We start from the raw sequence: 18,620 nt of genomic DNA, 5'->3' as shown, positions 1-18,620 counted from the left end.
CATTCAGGGTCATCAAGAGTAATATAGTAGTGAACATTAAAGTGTTTTGGTCTAAATACGATCCCATTACAAACAATATAGCAAATGTACTCAAGGTTAACATTGATGGTTAACATAAACTCCAATTCCCACTACAGCCCACCACAAAAAAATGCTAGGAATTTTCCTGGTAAAATCATTTTTGCTTTGAAGAAAACCCTCTTCATGCAGCATATTTGTCCCTCTGGCCCGAGAATATTCTTAGAACCCACTGCCAGCCATTCATTTTAAACCACTGATTGTCACATTATTGCTTGGATTGCCTGAAATAAATCAGGCTGAAATAACTGGGTGTCTGCAAGGACTGAAGCATAGTGGGCCTGTACAACATTGATTCCTGCCAGTTAATTCTGAGTTAGTGCATTCAAAATGGGTCCCTTTCGGAATGGCAGGCAGTGACCAGTGGGGTACCGCAAGGTTCGGTGCTGGGACCCCAGCTATTTACGATATACATTAATGACTTAGACGAAGGGATTAAAAGTACCATTAGCAAATTTGCAGATGATACTAAGTTGGGGGGTAGTGTGAATTGTGAGGAAGATGCAATAAGGCTGCAGGGTGACTTGGACAGGTTGTGTGAGTGGGCGGATACATGGCAGATGCAGTTTAATGTAGGTAAGTGTGAGGTTATTCACTTTGGAAGTAAGAATAGAAAGGCAGATTATTATCTGAATGGTGTCAAGTTAGGAGGAGGGGGAGTTCAACGAGATCTGGGTGTCCTAGTGCATCAGTCAATGAAAGGAAGCATGCAGGTTCAGCAGGCAGTGAAGAAAGCCAATGGAATGTTGCCCTTCGTAACAAGAGGAGTTGAGTATAGGAGCAAAGAGGTCCTTCTACAGTTGTACCGGGCCCTGGTGAGACCGCACCTGGAGTACTGTGTGCAGTTTTGGTCTCCAAATTTGAGGAAGGATATTCTTGCTATGGAGGGCGTGCAGCGTAGGTTCACTAGGTTAATTCCCGGAATGGCGGGACTGTCGTATGTTGAAAGGCTGGAGCGATTGGGCTTGTATACACTGGAATTTAGAAGGATGAGGGGGGATCTTATTGAAACATATAAGATAATTAGGGGATTGGACACATTAGAGGCAGATAACATGTTCCCAATGTTGGGGGAGTCCAGAACAAGGGGCCACAGTTTGAGAATAAGGGGTAGGCCATTTAGAACGGAGATGAGGAAGAACTTTTTCAGTCAGAGGGTGGTGAAGGTGTGGAATTCTCTGCCTCAGAAGGCAGTGGAGGCCAGTTCGAGAGAGCTGGATAGAGCTCTTAAGGATAGCGGAGTGAGGGGGTATGGGGAGAAGGCAGGAACGGGGTACTGATTGAGAGTGATCAGCCATGATCGCATTGAATGGCGGTGCTGGCTCGAAGGGCTGAATGGCCTACTCCTGCACCTATTGTCTATTGTCTATAAAAGCGGGATTTAAAGTCCCAGACCATATTTCCAAGGCTATCTGTGGTTTCCTCCATTCACTGCCCATCCCCAACTATGTGTGAGCACACATGTAGCATCTGATACAACTCCTGATGAAAATTTGCTTGTGATTATTGGAATCCATTTTGTAACAAAATTTGCACCCAAAATCAGTGCACAAGGACTTAAGGTAGAAAGGGGAATTTCTATCAGTAAGACCAGCAGATCACGCAGGCAAAACAGCAACGGAGCATCTGCACATACATGGGAGATTCCAGGGTGCAGTTCTAACAATCTGCACCAAAGCTCTTTTGGTGTCTGTCATTTACATGCAACCTTTCAGCACAGAGACAGTGCATGGGCAAAGAATATCCCAACAAGTTGGTGAACATTTTCCCACAACAGAAGTCAACATTACTGCCTCCTGCACTCGTCCAACATCCAACTCAAACGACAGCAAAATCAGCATACAGATTTCAGTATTAGCATCATCTGTAATCTGAACATGCACTACTCTCATATCCCTGCAACGTTCGAAGTGCCTTATGCCTTTTTTTTGTCAGTGCCAATCGACAATGATTTCTGAAAACACGTGATGACATTTACCTTATGCTGCTTGCTTAGGGGATATTACTTAATGGCATTTGGCCCCAGCAAACCTTGATTATCAAGGGCTCATACCTAAAATAGGTATAACTATCATTTATGCTTTTATGAGAACACAATCTAACAATCTATAAATGTTTTGTTTGAGAACACAGTTAGGGACCCCCAAGATGTGTTGTTGCTGAAATCACATTATCTGGTATAAATGTGTTCTCAAACAAAGCTGGACTCTGAGCCAGGGAAAGAGGTCAGGACCAATGAATGGCAAAAAGGACATGTTTCTACAGCACGGAAATGCAACTGTAAAAGGAGGATTGCGACACAAGTGAAATTCCAGTTTTGGAAAAGTCTGAAGCTCTCAATTGATGACAACACTTCACTTCTGAATACTCTGGATCTATTAATTGAATTCTATTCCATTCTCATTTTTGGTGGACTTTGACATAAATTGCAATGCAAGTAACTATTTTTCCAAAGGTTGATCAATTTATTTGCCGATTCCATAACTTTTGAGTACACAAGAAGTAATCTGGTATGCTTGAGCCTCGGTGCATATTTTCTAGACTTTTGTATGTAATTCTATTAATTCCCCAGGACTTTTAGCTCACTTTAATATATTACAAAGTAGAATAATACATTTTCTAGTGTAGACTGCAGGTCTAGAGCAAGTAAGGGAACTAGCACCTTCTTGCCAGACGCCAAACCATCAAGATTTCCAAATATAGACACAAGGAACTGCAGACACTTGTTTATAAAATATGAATGGAGTAACTTAGTGGGCCAGGCAGCATCTCTGGTAAACATTGATAGGGGGCATTTTGGGTTGGGACCCTTCCTCAGGCTGATTATAGTGGGGGAGGGGAGAAAGCTGGAAGAGAGACACAGAAAGCTGGATGAATAGGAATATCAATTCAGCAAACATTGCCTTTGGATCGGGGAATAGTAGTTGGTAGCGATGGATACAGTGTGTGGTGTGAAATGCAGGATTTGCAGATACTTGTAGAATCCGACAGGGACCATGACGAGAACGCTCCTGCTATGGCCGCACGGAATATGTACCTGGCCTTTCCCCAGATTCTGCTGCCATATATGCCTTATACAAAGAGAAGTATGAAGCCAACCCCTTTTCTGCTGATACTATTGCCACCGGGGAAGCTCTTACTGCAGCTATCGCATCTGATCGGCGCAAGTCGTGGCAGGATCTGATGAATCCGTGGATATGACACACAGCAGCAAGAAGGCTTGGGCCACACTCAATCGGATTAACAAGGACCCAAAGAAGACCAAGTCACTCCATACTGACCGGCCTACTGCTAAATCTGGGGCGGCACGGTAGCGCAGCGGTAGAGTTGCTGCTTTACAGCGAATGCAGCGCCGGAGACTCAGGTTCGATCCTGACTACGGGTGCTGCACTGTAAGGAGTTTGTACGTTCTCCCCGTGACCTGCGTGGGTTTTCTCCGAGATCTTCGGTTTCCTCCCACACTCCAAAGACGTACAGGTATGTAGGTTAATTGGCTGGGTAAATGTAAAAAATTGTCCCTAGTGGGTGTAGGATAGTGTTAATGTACGGGGATCGCTGGGCGGCACGGACTTGGAGGGCCGAAAAGGCCTGTTTCCGGCTGTATATATATGATATGATATGATATGATAAATCAAGTAGTACACCAACTCCTACTCAATGGCAAAGCTGACTCACCAGTGACAAAGTTGAAACCCCAGCAGTGCTATGAAGGTAACTCTGATAACCCACAACTGTGTCAGCCTTTCAAAGTGAAAGACCGAGATGCTGCTATCTGCACAGCCAAAATAGGTAAAGCTGCAGGTCTGGATAACGTCATGACTGAACAGGTCAAGCACCTTGGACTATCTGCAAAACAGTGGTTGCTGGCCATGTTTAACACCTGCATGGAGAGATGTCATATCCCAAAGATCTGGCGTCACGCACATGTCATAGCATTGCTGAAGCCAGGCAAAAATCCTTCAGCAACAAAGAGCTACAGGCCAATATCACTTCTTTGTCACACCTACAAGCTGTTTGACTGACTCATCTTGACTCGTCTCAGCCAGGTGATAGAGCCATCCCTAATAAAGGAGCAGGCAGGGATCCGGCCTGGGAAGTCCTGCACAGGTCAGCTTCTCAATCTCACCCAAAACATAGAGGGCTTTCGGGAAGGTGTTATCATAGGTGCTGTTTTTGTAGACCTTTCAGCCACTTATGATACAGTAAACCATCGCCGACTGTTACCCAAAGTACTTAATTTGACACACAACTTGCATCTAACCAACCTGGTGAAGACTCTGGTCGAAAACAGACGCTTCTTTGTCGAGCTGTCAGGCAAGAAAAGTCACTGGCGCAGGCAGAAAAACGGCCTCCCTCAAGGAAGTGTCCTGGCACCCAGCTTGTTCAATATCTATGCCAACGACCAGCCTATCCATCCCAACACCAGGAGTTTCATTTATGCAGATGACCTTTGTATTACAACCCAAAGTGCTGACTTCCTTGAGGCAGAAGCTATTCTGTGTGAGGCTTTAGTCAACCTGTCCTCATACCACAGAATCACCTGAGAGCCAATCCATCTAAAACCCAAGTCTGCGCCTTCCACTTGAAGAATAAGTATGCAAATCGAAGGTTGAAGATCATATGGAATGGAGACAGTTTGGAGCACTGTGACAGTCCAATCTATCTCGGTGTGGCTCTTGATCAATCTCTGACCTACAAAGCACATATCACCAAGCTTAAAGGAAAAGTCAGTTCCAGAAATGCTCTTCTTAGCAAGCCGAGTACCTCAAAATAGGGAGCAAATTCTAAAACCTTTCGATCAACAGCTCTGGCTCTCTGCTTCTCCACTGCCGAGTATGGCTGCGCAGTATGGGAGCGCTCAGCTCATGCAAGGAAGATTGATCCTGTGCTCAACACAAGCTGTCGCTGCATCAGTGGATGCATGAAACCTACCAAGACTGACAACATCTACGTACTCGCTGGCATTGCATCTCCTGGAATCAGAACTGTAGCCAGTCAAAAAGAATGCCTCAGACAATCAGAGGATGAAAGACACCCCCTAATGACCCCCCTTTGCTACCTCAGCATTTGAAATCACACAGAAGTTTCCTCTCTTCTGTCCATCCCCTGGACTGCTGTGCATCGTCCAGAAGGCTCAAACTCTGGGAAGAGAGACTAATCTCCAGAAGACATTCACATGGCAATCGATCTCCCTGAGAAACTCCCACCAGGTTCCATCCAACCGTGGATAACCTGGCGCAGTCTCAACAGACTGCGGACAGGCATGGGGAGGAGCAAATCGAACATGCTGAAGTGGGGATATACTGAAGATGTGGCAGACTACGGGTGCAGACGGGGCCTCCAGACTATGGAACATCTACTGAGCTGTGACATGCTGCATGACACATGCACTGTAAAGGATCTTGCAGAAGCCAACGACGTGGCACTAAAATTTGCTCGCTATTGGCAAACAGTTGTGTGATGACACGAATAAATAAAAATTCAGCAAACATATCAAAAACAATTTTCCAACTGAACTAGTGCCATGAATGACCAGATAGTGTTCCTCTGAAAATAAAATTATATACGTCACTCTTGAGAGATTTTATCTTGCTGTATTGTTAGTAACAAATGATCAGATGACTGGAACCCAGTTTTCTGACAGCTTTTGCACAGTCCTTGAGAGTACAGACTGCATATTATGATCAGAAGACCCAAATTCACTGGTGGCAAAGACCAGGCAAGTGGTCAATGCAAGGATTTTTTTTTTTTTTAGATCATTTGTTTCTATAACTAGAATGCTAGGACAGCAAATAAATATTTAATACATTAAAATCAACTTAAGGTTCATCAGTAAATAGCAATTTTTTGATTCCCACGTCATAGAAAGCAAAACTACATGAAGTGACAAGGCAGCACTTAGCTACTGCCCCACTAATCCAGAGCAGAGGAATTTTCCTGCCATTCGGGTCAACGATAGGAAAACGCAAATGTGAGGCACCACAGTACTGGTAGAATTAAATTCCAACATTGAAAATTCACACGGGCTACAGGAATTTATAATGGACAGGCAACAACACGATTCAAGGCATTACAGACAAAAGAATTGAACACAGATGCATAAAATAATTGGTCTTATTCAACATTGAACCAAGCATCTGCTGTGGTCTGATTTTCGATAGAACAAAGCTAGTTTAGATAGATGTTAAAAAGTCTTTCCTCATGTAATTTACACAGTATAATCCAACAGAAATGTTCTACAGTTACAACAGTCTCTCCTTCCCCCCCCCCCCCCCCCCCCCCCACCCCCGGCCACACTCTTCTGAATGCTGCAATTATTGGGGAGTTAGACTGATGGCAGCACTCTGCAACTGACCATTCTTCATGCACAAGCCCAGACACGACAGCAAAGGAGCTTAAAACTAGGGGTTTTCTGTGCTGTGATAAATACTGAAGTAACAACTGAAGTCTCTGTCTCCTTTGCCATTAACTCCACCCACCTGTCAATCAACCACCTCTCCTACCTGTAACCACCCATTACTGACCAGTCTTTGTCCTGACCCCACTTCTCTTTTCCAACCTTCACTCCCCCAACTCCAATCAGTTTGAAGAAAGGTCCCAACCTTAAATGCCCTCTGTCCATTCTCTCCACAGATGCTGCCTGACCCACTGAGTTCCTCCAGCACCTTGTGTTTTGCTCAAAATTCCAGCACCTGCAGTTCCTTGTGCCTCTTCTGGACTATATTGGTTTCGGACTTCACCTAGCACTAGAATTGGGAGTTATTATACACTGCCGTTGGCCAGATATAAATGATAGAAAAAACATTTGTGCATCAGTTGGAACAAAGATATTTATTATTTATAATATTGATTTCCAGCACACCATTAATCAAAAGGATTGTGGTTAGGCCATATTTCAAGGGTTTTTAAGAGGTGCTCGTACACAAAAGTCTTAAATTAGTTGACAACAACATCCAGCATCTTATCAAAAACACATTACCGCAACAACCTGTAATAAATGGTAAAATCCAAAATTTGATAAATTGAGCTACAGAGCACAACAGAAGAGGATAATAATAAAACCATATGGACAGGTTGAATGCGCCTAGATTTGGATGCCTTACTCTAGGAAAAGTCAAGGTTAGTGAGAGGATACTGGATAATTTTAAGATCATACAATTGTACTGGGTTATGAGAAAAGAAGCAAGTGATAAGATTAATCAAATTGCTCTCGTTAATTGCCAAAGGCTCAATGTCCTACTTCTACAGATCACAGTTAGGAGAAATTAAGGATATGTACCATAGACGTTATAATACATTAAGTTGCCATTGCATGGCACTCCTCCAATGCTGCAGTTATAGTCCTATCATACAAACTTGAGTCGAAGCAAATAGACTTTCAAACATGTGATTGTGCACTTCCTTCCATCTACTGCAGAAAGTCACAAACATTTAGCTTTAAATTAGCACCCATATTCACTGCCCATCCCCACCTCAGCTTCTACCTTGCCTTTCAAAACTATTACCATCACTACTTCCTCAAAAGACATTTGATTCTATTGTCTCACCCCTTTCCCTCAACTTTCTTCAGTTCTTGTATATTGTGTAGTTTCTCAATTTATACCTTATTTGCCTCACAGGTGTTTCAGCCTCTGAATGGATTTATCACAATGCCACATCATAGAAAGGACGTACATTAAAAAAGAACATCACAAATGGCTTTCCGTATGTCTGTGACCATGATTTTCTATCGTGTGGATAAATGTGAGGTTATCCACTTTAGTGGCAAGAACAGGAAGCCAGATTATTACCTGAATGGTGTCATGTGAGGAAAAGGGAAAGTACAACGAGACCTGGGTGTCCTTGTACATCAGTCACTGAAAGTAAGCTTGCAGGTACAGCAGGCAATGAAGAAAGCTCATGACATGTTGGCCTTCATAACGAGAGGAGCTGAGAAGAAGAGCAAAGAGGTCCTTCTGCAGTTGAATATTGTATTGTGTGCAGTTTTGGTCTCCTAATTTGAGGAAGGACATTCTTGCTATTGAGGGAGTGCAGCGTAGGTTCACGAGGTTAATTCCTAGGATGGCGGAACTGTCATATGATGAAAGAATGGAGCGACTGGGCTTGTATTCACTGGAATTTAGAAGGATGAGAGGGAATCTTATTGAAACATAAAATCATTAAGGGATCGGACACGCTAGATGCAGGGAACATGTTCCCAATGTTGGAGGAGTCTAGAACCAGAGGCCACAGTTTAAGAATAAGGGGTAGGCCATTTAGAACTGAGATGAGGAAAACCTTTTTCACACAGAGAGTTGTGAATTTGTGGAATTCTCTGCCACAGAAGGCAGTGGAGGCTGATTCACTGGAAGCATTTAAAAGAGAGTTAGATAGAGCTCTTAGGGCTAGCGGAATCAAGGGATAAGTGGAGAAGGCAGGAATGGGGTACTGATTGTGGATGATCAGCCATGATCACATTGAATGATGGTGCTGGCTCGAAGGGCCAAATGGCCTACTCCTGCACCTATTGTCCACTTATCTGTCTTTGAAGCACTCAGTGGTCTTTGACATGATTCACTACATCATTCTCCACCAACATCTCTTTTGCACTCCCCAGCTGAATATAACCGCCTGCCTCAAGTTGTAATATTTCTGAATAATTCTTCATGACAGCCCATCAAGCCACCACTAGTTTCCAAAGCAATCCTATTTCCACACTCATTTTCTCTCTCATGTGGATAGACACAAAAAGCTGGAGTAACTTGAAATCTTGAAACAAGGCCTTTGGAGCAAACCCATGTACTGACAAGAAGGATGTAGACTTCCATACAACAGTCCATGGGGTCAACACTGAGCCTGAATCATTGCAGCCGCAAGGAAGCAGTACTAACTGTTGCACCACTATGCGACTCAGCATCAGAGACTCTCCCACAATGGCTATTGTATCTCCATACAATCAAGAGTCAAGAATGTTTAATTGTCATAAGTACTGCCAACTGAACAATGAAATTCTTACTTGTTGCAGCTCAACAGGCCCGTAACTGCAAAAGCACATACCATATAATAATCAAAAATACAATATATTAATAACCATTATACTAGGTACCCATAATTGTGCAAAAAAAAGTCTGTAGTGCAACCAAAGACAGTCCATAGAAAATCATAGTTGCTGAGTTATTGTTGTGCAGTTTTCAAGAGTCTTACTGATGTTGGGAAGAAATTGTTCTTGAAGCTGGAGGTCACAGTTTGAAGGCACTTGTACCATCTTGTGGTAGTGTCGAAATAAGAATGGGCCAGGGTGGGTATGGCTCTTTGATGATATTGGTTGCCTCTTTAAGACAAAGGCGATCTTTCCTCATCTTTATAATCCCCTTTTTCAAGACAGCACCTTTTGGAGGGGAGGTCATTTTGAAGATGGATCGGGCCGTATCTACAACTCTGTTTTGTCTCCTATCCCTTGAGCGTTGAGTTGATGAACCAAGTGGTGATGCAGCAAATCAGTATACTCTCTACCGTACACCTGTAGACGTTCAAGAAAGTACTCATCAACATACCAAAGGAGGTAGATACTTCGATGCAATTATAAAGAAAGATCATCGAAGGACAGATCTTCAGAGGTATACATGCCTTAGAACTTGAAGCTGTTCGCTCTCTCCATCAGCATCCCGTTAATAAAAACAGGTTCATGGATCCTCAGCTTTCCCCTCCTGAAATCAGCTACATGGTCTTGCTAACGTTAAGAACAAGAATCTTGTTGGCAACATTCAATCAGCTTTTCAATCTCCCTCCTATACTCTGACTCAATGTTACCTGTTAATCATTTAACAAAATTGATTCTGGAGACCTTAATGAAATTATGTTTTTTTTTTTAAATACCCATCATTTGAACACATTCAACACCATCTCAGTGGTTACATCTCACGACCCCAGCTGTTCTATAGGACCCGTTCATTTATAAACTTAAATGAGTTCACCAAAAAGATACTCTCATGAAACAGTTTTATCTTCCAAGTGAAATACTCTAAACAGTGTTGCAATAGCAAGGTCACTTTGATTTTAATCAGAACATCTGCTATGCAAGCAATACTATGATGAACATGAATCTTTGAAAACTACAAACAAATAAATGTGGGCAAAAAGTAACACATCAAACCATTGAATTATCACAGCAATATAATCACACCATAACAAAATAATTTAGTAAAGATGGAAGAGCACGGAGGAAAAAATTGATACGGCCACCTCAATAATTTAGAAACAGCAAGGGCTACAATATTAAATCTGAACCCGAAAGCAAGTCAAATCATTTGAGGCATCCATTATATGAAAGAACAAAGTACTGAATCGAACACGTCGTCAGTCTATGCGAGTTGGAACATGACTGCATCGGTTAACCACACCTTTGATGCTCCACCCAAGTGACCATTCTTCAGGTGCAACCTTTAAGAAGCTCCAATCCTTGGATCTTCCAAACCACAAAGATATTTTTGGAGCATTCTGCAGCTGAATTCTGAATCAGTGTAAGCTCACAAGTAGTTATCCCATACTTCTTGACCCACAACACACATACCACCAGGGACATTCAACTGCCATTGGCAATTGTTTTTTTTAAAATCCAGCACAAATCTTGCCTCCACATATCAGAACCTTCCTCAATATGATCAATGAAAACACTATGATTCCATAACACAGTGAGCAGAGGAATATTCCCCACAACCTCCAAAGCCTGAAGGCAAGAGAAGAGAAGATTTTGTTGCCAGGACTTGAGGGCTTGGGCTATAGAGACGTTGGGCAGGCTAGGGGTGGCATTACAGAAGTGTATAAAATCAGGAGGGGAGTAGATAGGTTGAATTTAGAGTGTCTTTTTCCTAGGCTAAGGGAATCAAGAACTAGGTTTGAGGTGAAAAAAAATAATTGTCAGGAACCCGAGAGGCAGCTTTTTCCACGCCGAGGGTGGTGGGTATATAGAGCGAGCAGCCAGTAGTAGTAGTTGAAATGGTAGTACAATAAGAAACATCTGGCAGCTACACCTTTAAAAATAGATCAGAGGGATATGGGCCAAACACAAGTAAATGGGACTAGCTCTGATGGGGGCATCTTGGTCAGCCAGAATAAGTAGGGCCGAAGGGCTGTAAGATTCTCTGCTTGGAGATGAAACTCCTGCAATCCCATAAAAATACCATACCCAATTTCAAAGACTAGAAATCTCATGAAGAGACACAACCATTAATGTCAAATTACCATTGATCGTGTCAAGGAACTACCAAGTAGTCACCTATTTTGGAAAGACTGCTGCAGACTGATATTTATCAAAACATCCTATGGCTCTGAGATCTCCAGAGTCGCCCTCCCTTACTCTTAGGCTGATGAAGAGTCTCGACCCAACATGTTACCTACTCCTTTTCTCCAGATGCTGTCTGACCCTCTGAGTTACTCTAGCATTTTGTGTCTATCTATGGCTTTGATCCTCTTCCAGTTGAGAATGGGATGGACATCAATGCGAGACAATAGCCTTCGATATCACCTGACTATCATCCTTGTTCTTCCACCTGGAACCTAAAGAACACCCACCACAGACACAGGAGATATTAAATTGTCTAAACTTGTCTAAACTTTTACAAAGGAAAGAAAAGCTGCAGCAAAGCATTTTGATGGGTTATATTGCCTAATGGCATCACATGAGTGAGTTTATTGGTTCTTGTCCATGCATCCACTTTCGAAGTGTGGTTTCTGGATAGCATTCAAGATCCAGGGTTCTGATGAATTCCATTTCCCCCCATCAACATCCCCCTCACCCATCCCCCATTGAAAGGCACAAACACCAAATGTGCTAAACCAATCGTCACAAGAAATTAACTCAGCTGCTTTTTCAAATTTACATTTAGCAAGTAATAAATTAAAATTTTCAGATTTCAAAACTAAACAGTCACACATTTTTGAACATTTTATAAAGAAATCAAAAAACCTTACCCCACAACACGATAAATCAGAAAGGTTTAAATTATCAGCACTCTCTAAATTGCATTCACCTAAATTTTATAAACCTGCTAGATTTATTTTCTGTTCCATCTATGTTACTGGTGACGTGGAAACTACTGGAGGGAAAAAAACCGGGAGTGGTTCAGGGCTGTGGCTTGTATCTTCAGGGACAACCTGGGGTTTAAAAATATATCAGCTTGTGTTTGTGTTAAGTGCATTCAAATAAATGAGTCTTTACCACCAACCTCTCTTTAAAAAAACCGTTAAGTTAAACTAAAAAAAACTGGTATTGAAATTCAGGTCCCAGAAAATTAGAAACATGAAACCTATGTATTAATGCAGATTTCTAGCAATCTGCGACCGACCGGGGTGAAAGAAGGAGTTAATCTTTCAGCTTCCTATGCAAGTCTAACACCGAAGGTTGTCCTTATGACTATTTCCTCCCTTCCCACCCCCACCCTATCCCCGCCCCCATTTCACCACATTTTCAAGTGAAGAAAGGGGTTACATTAGGAAATAGATATTTTAAACAATGTGAATTAGAAAAGCAAAAAAAATCAGAAACAGGTGAGAATTATTTACTTCAAAAGGTTAATAGCTCTGTCAATTATAAAATAATTAAATGTATGCCATATTATTGAATGATTATAATTAAACTGTCTAAAAAGGCAAGTAAAACAAAAGATGACATTAGAGACTGCGTTTTACAAGCCTTAAAAATGTTGCTTTATTCCAAGGATAGAAATATTTTTCTTCCATCATCTTCAGACGATGGTGGTTTGTTCCTGACATTCCTGAGGTCTGGAAGCAATTAGTGAAGTGTCTAGAGAGTTGGACTTACCCCTTGCCCAGGTTCCACCGACTCGATTTTGATTTGTATAGCTGGCATTCCTTCAAGCATTAGCATACTGCTGTACTCCACATCGCCAGTGCCTACAGAGCTCTGCAGAGGGAGAGAATGGGGGGGAGGGGTGAGAAACAGGCCATCAGAACAGTTTTATTCCCTGAACTCACAAACAGCTTCTTCCACTCAGAAACAAAGATGAAAATAGCAAGTTATAAATGGTAAACAAAAATGAAAAGAATACCTTTCCTTGTGAAGTTCACAGCACACAAATTGATACACAGCCCATTCTGATTTTTTTTTAAAAACAGAACAGCTCCCAAACCCTAGGTGTTGACGCTGAAGGTTTGCAGGCTCCACCCTCCTTTAGGGTGGAGTGCAGGCAGTTAATTTACTACTCCAGGGCAGAAGAGGTCCAGCTGTTACACAAATTGCTAGGAAGAGCTGCCTCCCTGCCCTGTGCAAACAGAACACTGGTGCTCCAACAGAGTGGAAATAAAGGGAGGCCTCATTCCCTCAAGCTGTGTTGTTCACAGGCAATGAGGGATGAATAAAAAGGTAGAATTCCTACCCCTCCCCCCCCCAACCCAACCCTCCTGCCCCACCCTCTTTCCAAATAAGGATATGCAAGCTCTAATTTTAAAATTCTGTCAGTAGGATGCTTTTAAGACATTGTAATTATTTTGGTTGACACCCATTTCTCAGGACTCTTCTCCAGTAAACACTGATGGTCCAAACTTATCTGACAAAACACATATTCTGGTCATTTAGCAGCAGAAATGTAACTGCATCATTCATGGAAGTCATCTTACTGTCTTTTAATGTTTTTAAATGCAACACACTGAAGCAGTTGACAGTTTTTGAATACACGTGTCTTACCGTTTCCAAAATGTATGGAATGCACAAACATTGCAAGGAAGAGAAGATTTCCTGGAAATCTACAATGTAGAATCATATCCCATAATGGCAGCACTGGAAAATAAATTTCAGGAGGAAATTCCAATGCCGTTTCTCAAATTTAACTCTTTGCTTTATTGCTAGAGATTTGGTCTTTCCACAGTGCAATCTCAGGCAAAGCTGTTGGCAAGAAAGCTCATTAAGTACTGGCTTGACTTGATTTGATTCTTGAATGTCGCATAAAATCAGGACTTGGAAATGTAATCATGAAAATTCAAGTGTAAAAGTAATTTCTTGTGAATTTAAACAATTGTGGTAAAAATGCAACAAAAGAAGCAGCACAAGATAAATCTATGTTAAAACAAGATCCAAGAATTAAACTGGATCAGACCTTCTTTAACATTGAGGTATCAAGTATGGAAGATTTTGCAACACAAAATATTGTTGCATTAAAACAGAAAATGCTGGAAACGCACAGCAAGTTAGGCAGCAACTGTGCAAAAAGAATCAGTTAATGTTTCAGATCTGGGCACTGAATTTTAGGATCTTGTGGCTTCCTAGGTTAGTGTGTGTTTAAATCATAATATCTATCCAAGCATTCCCCTCTGGTCAGAAAGGCCCGCCTCAGCTGGGAAGAACAATATGCTCAAAGGTACCCTGCAATGACATTTAGATTAAGATTAAGGACAGGCTCTGAACTAACCCATAAAGACACTCCCCTTCTGGCCTGTTATACTATGTTGCTGTAATACACAACTCAAGGAAAGACACAAAGTGTTGGTGTAACACTGCGGGTCAGGCAGCATCTCTAAAGAACATAGATAGGTGATGTTTCAGGTTGGGACCCTTATTCAGACTGTATCTCTTAACAGTCCACTTACTCATACCCAGTGGTATGAACATCGACTTCTCCAACTTTAGATAGTTCCTCTGTCCGTCTCTTCCCCTCCCCCTTCCCAGATCTCCATCTATCTTCCTGTCTCCACCTATATCCTTCCTTTGTCCCGCCCCCCTGACATCAGTCTGAAGGGTCTCGACCCGAAACGTCACCCATTCCTTCTCTCCTGAGATGCTGCCTGACCTGCTGAGTTACTCCAGCATTTTGTGAATAAATACCTTCGATTTGTACCAACATCTGCAGTTATTTTCTTATACTTACTCATACAATGCACATATCAGTGTACCAACCATCTTGTAACTTTTTCCTGTCTGACATATCTCTTTCTCCTTATCCAACAAATACTGGAACTAATTTTTCTGAACTGTTGCCGAGTTTAGTACAAACTACTGCAAGTTGCCTGCTTGATTATTCAAATGCTTCAACTTTTCAGACTTCTGCAGAACTGCATATCAAATTCCAAAACCTACAGACCAGGATCACCCAATTCTTGCTAGATATAACTGCCAATTACAACCAATCTTCCGCAAAAGCATCAGTGACTGGTGAGATCTGGGTGTAATGCAAGGATTTCCTCTCACACCCACTTCCTGCCATTTTGTGCACATTATTCAAGATTTTGTGCACATTCAGAATAAAGGCTAATTATTTGTGCTTTCACGCCTTACAAGAATCGTATCGCCCAGGTTCTTGATTAGTGCGGGGGTCAGGAGTTATGGGGAGAAGGCAAGTGAATGGGGTTGAAAGGGAAACACAGACCAGCCATGATTGAATGGCAGAGTAGACTTGATGGGCTGAATGGCGTAATTCCACTCCTATAACTGACAAAACAGATCCTTCCACCGACCATGTCTATCCAACCATCATGTACCATAGCTGAGGAAGGATGTGCTGGCTCTGGAGCGGGTCTAGAGGAGGTTTACAAGAATGATTCCAGGAATGAGAGGGTTAGCATATGATGAGCGTTTGACAGCACTGGACCTCTACTCGCTGGAGTTTATAAAGTTGAGGGGGGACCTCATTGAAACTTACAGAATAATGAAAGGCAGAGTGTGGATATGAAAAGGATGTTTCCACTGGTTGGAGAGTCTCAGAACAAGGGTCACAGCTTCAGAATTAAAGGGCACTCTTTTAGAAAGGAGGTGAGGAGGAATTTATTTAGTCAGAGGGTGGGTTAATTTGTGAAACATTGCCACAGAGGGCTGTGGAGGCCAAGTCAGTGGAGATTTCTAAGGCAGAGATAGACAAATTCTTGATTAGAACGGGTGTCAAGGGTTATGGGGAAAAGGCAGTAAAATGGGATTAGGAGGCAGAGATCAGCCATGATTGAATGGCAGAGTGGACTCAATGGGCCAAATGGCCTAATTCTATGTCTATAACTTGTGCCCACATCTACTAATCCCATTTTCCACCTTTTGTTCTGTGACTTTCTGTGTAGATTCTTGATTGGCAAGAGTGTCAAGGGTTATGGAGTGAAACAGGAGAATGGGGTTGAGAGGGAAATATAAATCAGCCATGATTGAATGGTAGAGTAGACTTTAAGGGGCCAAATTGCCTTCTTCTGTTCCGAGAACCGAGGAACATGCATTGGTTGCTCATGTGCTCAACTAGATACTTCCCAAGAGTTATGAGGAGTTGTGTGTGTGGGTGCGTGTGCTCATGTTTATCATCTGCTAATCACCATTACCAGGTTCTTAACTGGACCAACCATTTCAGCATTATGGCTGTAAAACCAAGACAGGAACTAATCTCTCTGCTCTAGTGTAGTTTAAACTCCTTCAAAATATTCTCTAACATAAAAAAAGTTCAAGCCAGGACAATGATGGATGACCAGTGATGGAAATGGGGGGGTACGCAGGGGGACAGCGTTCCCCTAGTTTTCAATTTCCAGCTCGGGTTTAATGAGTACTGCAGAAAGATTCGAGTAGTTTATCACTTTATTCAACTCAGACGAAAACTATTTGTTAACTGCCACTGTTAGCACTTGTTAACAGGCAGTAGTTAACAGGTAGTAGTTATACAATGTGTCATCAATACATCGATCCACATTCCTCAGTAAATGTAATTGTGTTTTGACCATGTATTAATGACACCGCGTTCCTTTGAATAAAATTCAAGGGAGAATTTCTTAAACTCACTGTCAGGGCTCAGGTAAAGTCACGTTATTTTATTATTCCACGTTATTTTATTTGCCGCTCTGCCGCTGTGCCTCAGTTGTTTCAGTTAAATTAGAATGGATGGGGAGAAAATTAAATAAGTAGTACCAATAGTTTTTTCCAGCCTAAATCGCGAGTGGTGAATATTTTATTGTGGGTGGTTTTATTTAGCAAAACAATAGTCCAAGCGGAAATATTTTATTATATATCACTATCAAATTTTATTATATATCACTATCAAATCACTATAAATTTCAGATTTTGTGTACCCCTGTGAAAATGAGCATACTTTGAAAGACAGCGTCTTCAGATCGATGAAGAAATAAATGATAATGAAAACACTCAGCCAGAAAAGGCAAAATTACTTGAAAATGATAATGTAACTGATGCAGCTGTTTCACCTGATGCTGCATGTGAAGACATTTCAAAAGATATTGAAAAATGTGATCTTCCAGATTGTTTGACACTAGAAATGTACTTAAACAAAAAGAAAGAATATCCCTGGCTAATTGTTAAAAACAGAAAACTAGGATGTAGTGTATGCAGCAAGTGTCATCTTGGACTTGAACAAACACAAGGAGTTCATTTATCTGATGAGTGGTGCAGTGTTAGTTAATGAGTTTACAAAAAAAGATTTTTAAGCACAAAAATAGTGAAGCTCGTATCAGATGCCAAAAATTCAATGAAACAGCTGAAAAAAAAGCAATCGAAAATGTTGTGTATATGTCGCTGAAAAAGGACGAAGCAAAAACAGGTCAAGTTTTTAGAACTGTATATAATATTGAACACAAAGGTAGGCCCTACACAGATATGTCTTCTGATATTGAACTGCAAGAAAGAAACGGCATCGACTTAGGGTATGTTCTACACTCTCGTAAGTCGTGTGCAGATGTTTCTCACCACATAGGGAACCAGATGCGAAAGACACTGGTGGAAAATATAATCTATATATGATGGGCTTCTAAGTTGCTTACAAAGAGGTGTTTTTTCAATACAGTACCTAAAAGAAAATGTGATATCACTTGTAACTGATGGTGCATCAGTAATGTTAGGACGAAATGCAGGGGTTGCAAAACTATTTCTTGATGATTTCCCTAATGCAACTGTTTGGCACTGTGCCAGTCACAGGCTTGAACTCAGTGTAGGTGATGCTATAAATTAAGTTGCAGGTTTGAATCATTTTCAGATATTTTGTGATAAATTGTATTCCTTATATCATAGGTCTCCTAAGAATTAGGATGAGTTAACTGCATGTGCTGAGGCTCTTCACTGTCAACTGTTGAAAATTGGTCGTGTTTTCAGTGTGAGATGGGTTGCATCGTCTTACCGAACTGTAAAGGCAATGTGGCAGTCTTATAAAGCTATTTGGGAGCATTTTGAAAAAGCACGTTGTGATGCTTCAAGATCTAGTGCAGAGAGAGCTGAAAAACGTATTAGAATCATCAGCTTTCGTAAATAATTTGGGCTTCTTGATGGACAGTTTGCTAGAGTTGTCTGAACTGTCACTTGAACTGCAGAACCGAAATTGTACACTTAGTAAAGCACATGAGGAAATTAAACAAACTATAAGGGTTCTTGAATGTCAAATAGAGAAGACAGGAAAATTTTATACTCGAGTGGAGAAAGCAACAAGCCAGATGATATTTAATGGAATAAATTTGAGAGCTGGTAAAGTACCTACTATATATACATAGACAACAGTTTTTGAGGAGTTTGGTCAATAATATGAAATCCAGGCTGCTTGAATCTACAACAGCTTCCAATGATAAATGTAAAAAGTTAATTAACA

At 41.5% G+C, this 18,620-nt stretch overlaps 1 protein-coding gene across 4 annotated transcripts in view; it reads right to left on the bottom strand.

Moving 5' to 3' along the window:
- klf8 (Kruppel like factor 8) overlaps nt 1-18,620 on the bottom strand; it is a 147,878-nt gene that overhangs the window by 86,428 nt on the left and 42,830 nt on the right. For 2 of the 4 annotated variants that reach the window (XM_078412387.1, XM_078412388.1), the window contains exon 3: nt 12,878-12,979. In XM_078412387.1, coding sequence (XP_078268513.1) covers nt 12,878-12,979 — 102 coding nt within the window. Of the gene's footprint in view, nt 1-12,027; nt 12,268-12,877; nt 12,980-13,124; nt 13,210-18,620 lie in introns of those variants that run through there. The other 2 variants (XM_078412389.1, XM_078412390.1) reach the window with 2 other exon arrangements.

Source organism: Rhinoraja longicauda, chromosome 15 (genome assembly GCF_053455715.1).
Source record: "Rhinoraja longicauda isolate Sanriku21f chromosome 15, sRhiLon1.1, whole genome shotgun sequence".
Taxonomy (NCBI): domain Eukaryota; kingdom Metazoa; phylum Chordata; class Chondrichthyes; order Rajiformes; family Arhynchobatidae; genus Rhinoraja; species Rhinoraja longicauda.
The sequence above is the reverse complement of the archived record's forward strand: the minus strand, read 5'-3'. Positions and strand labels throughout refer to the sequence as shown.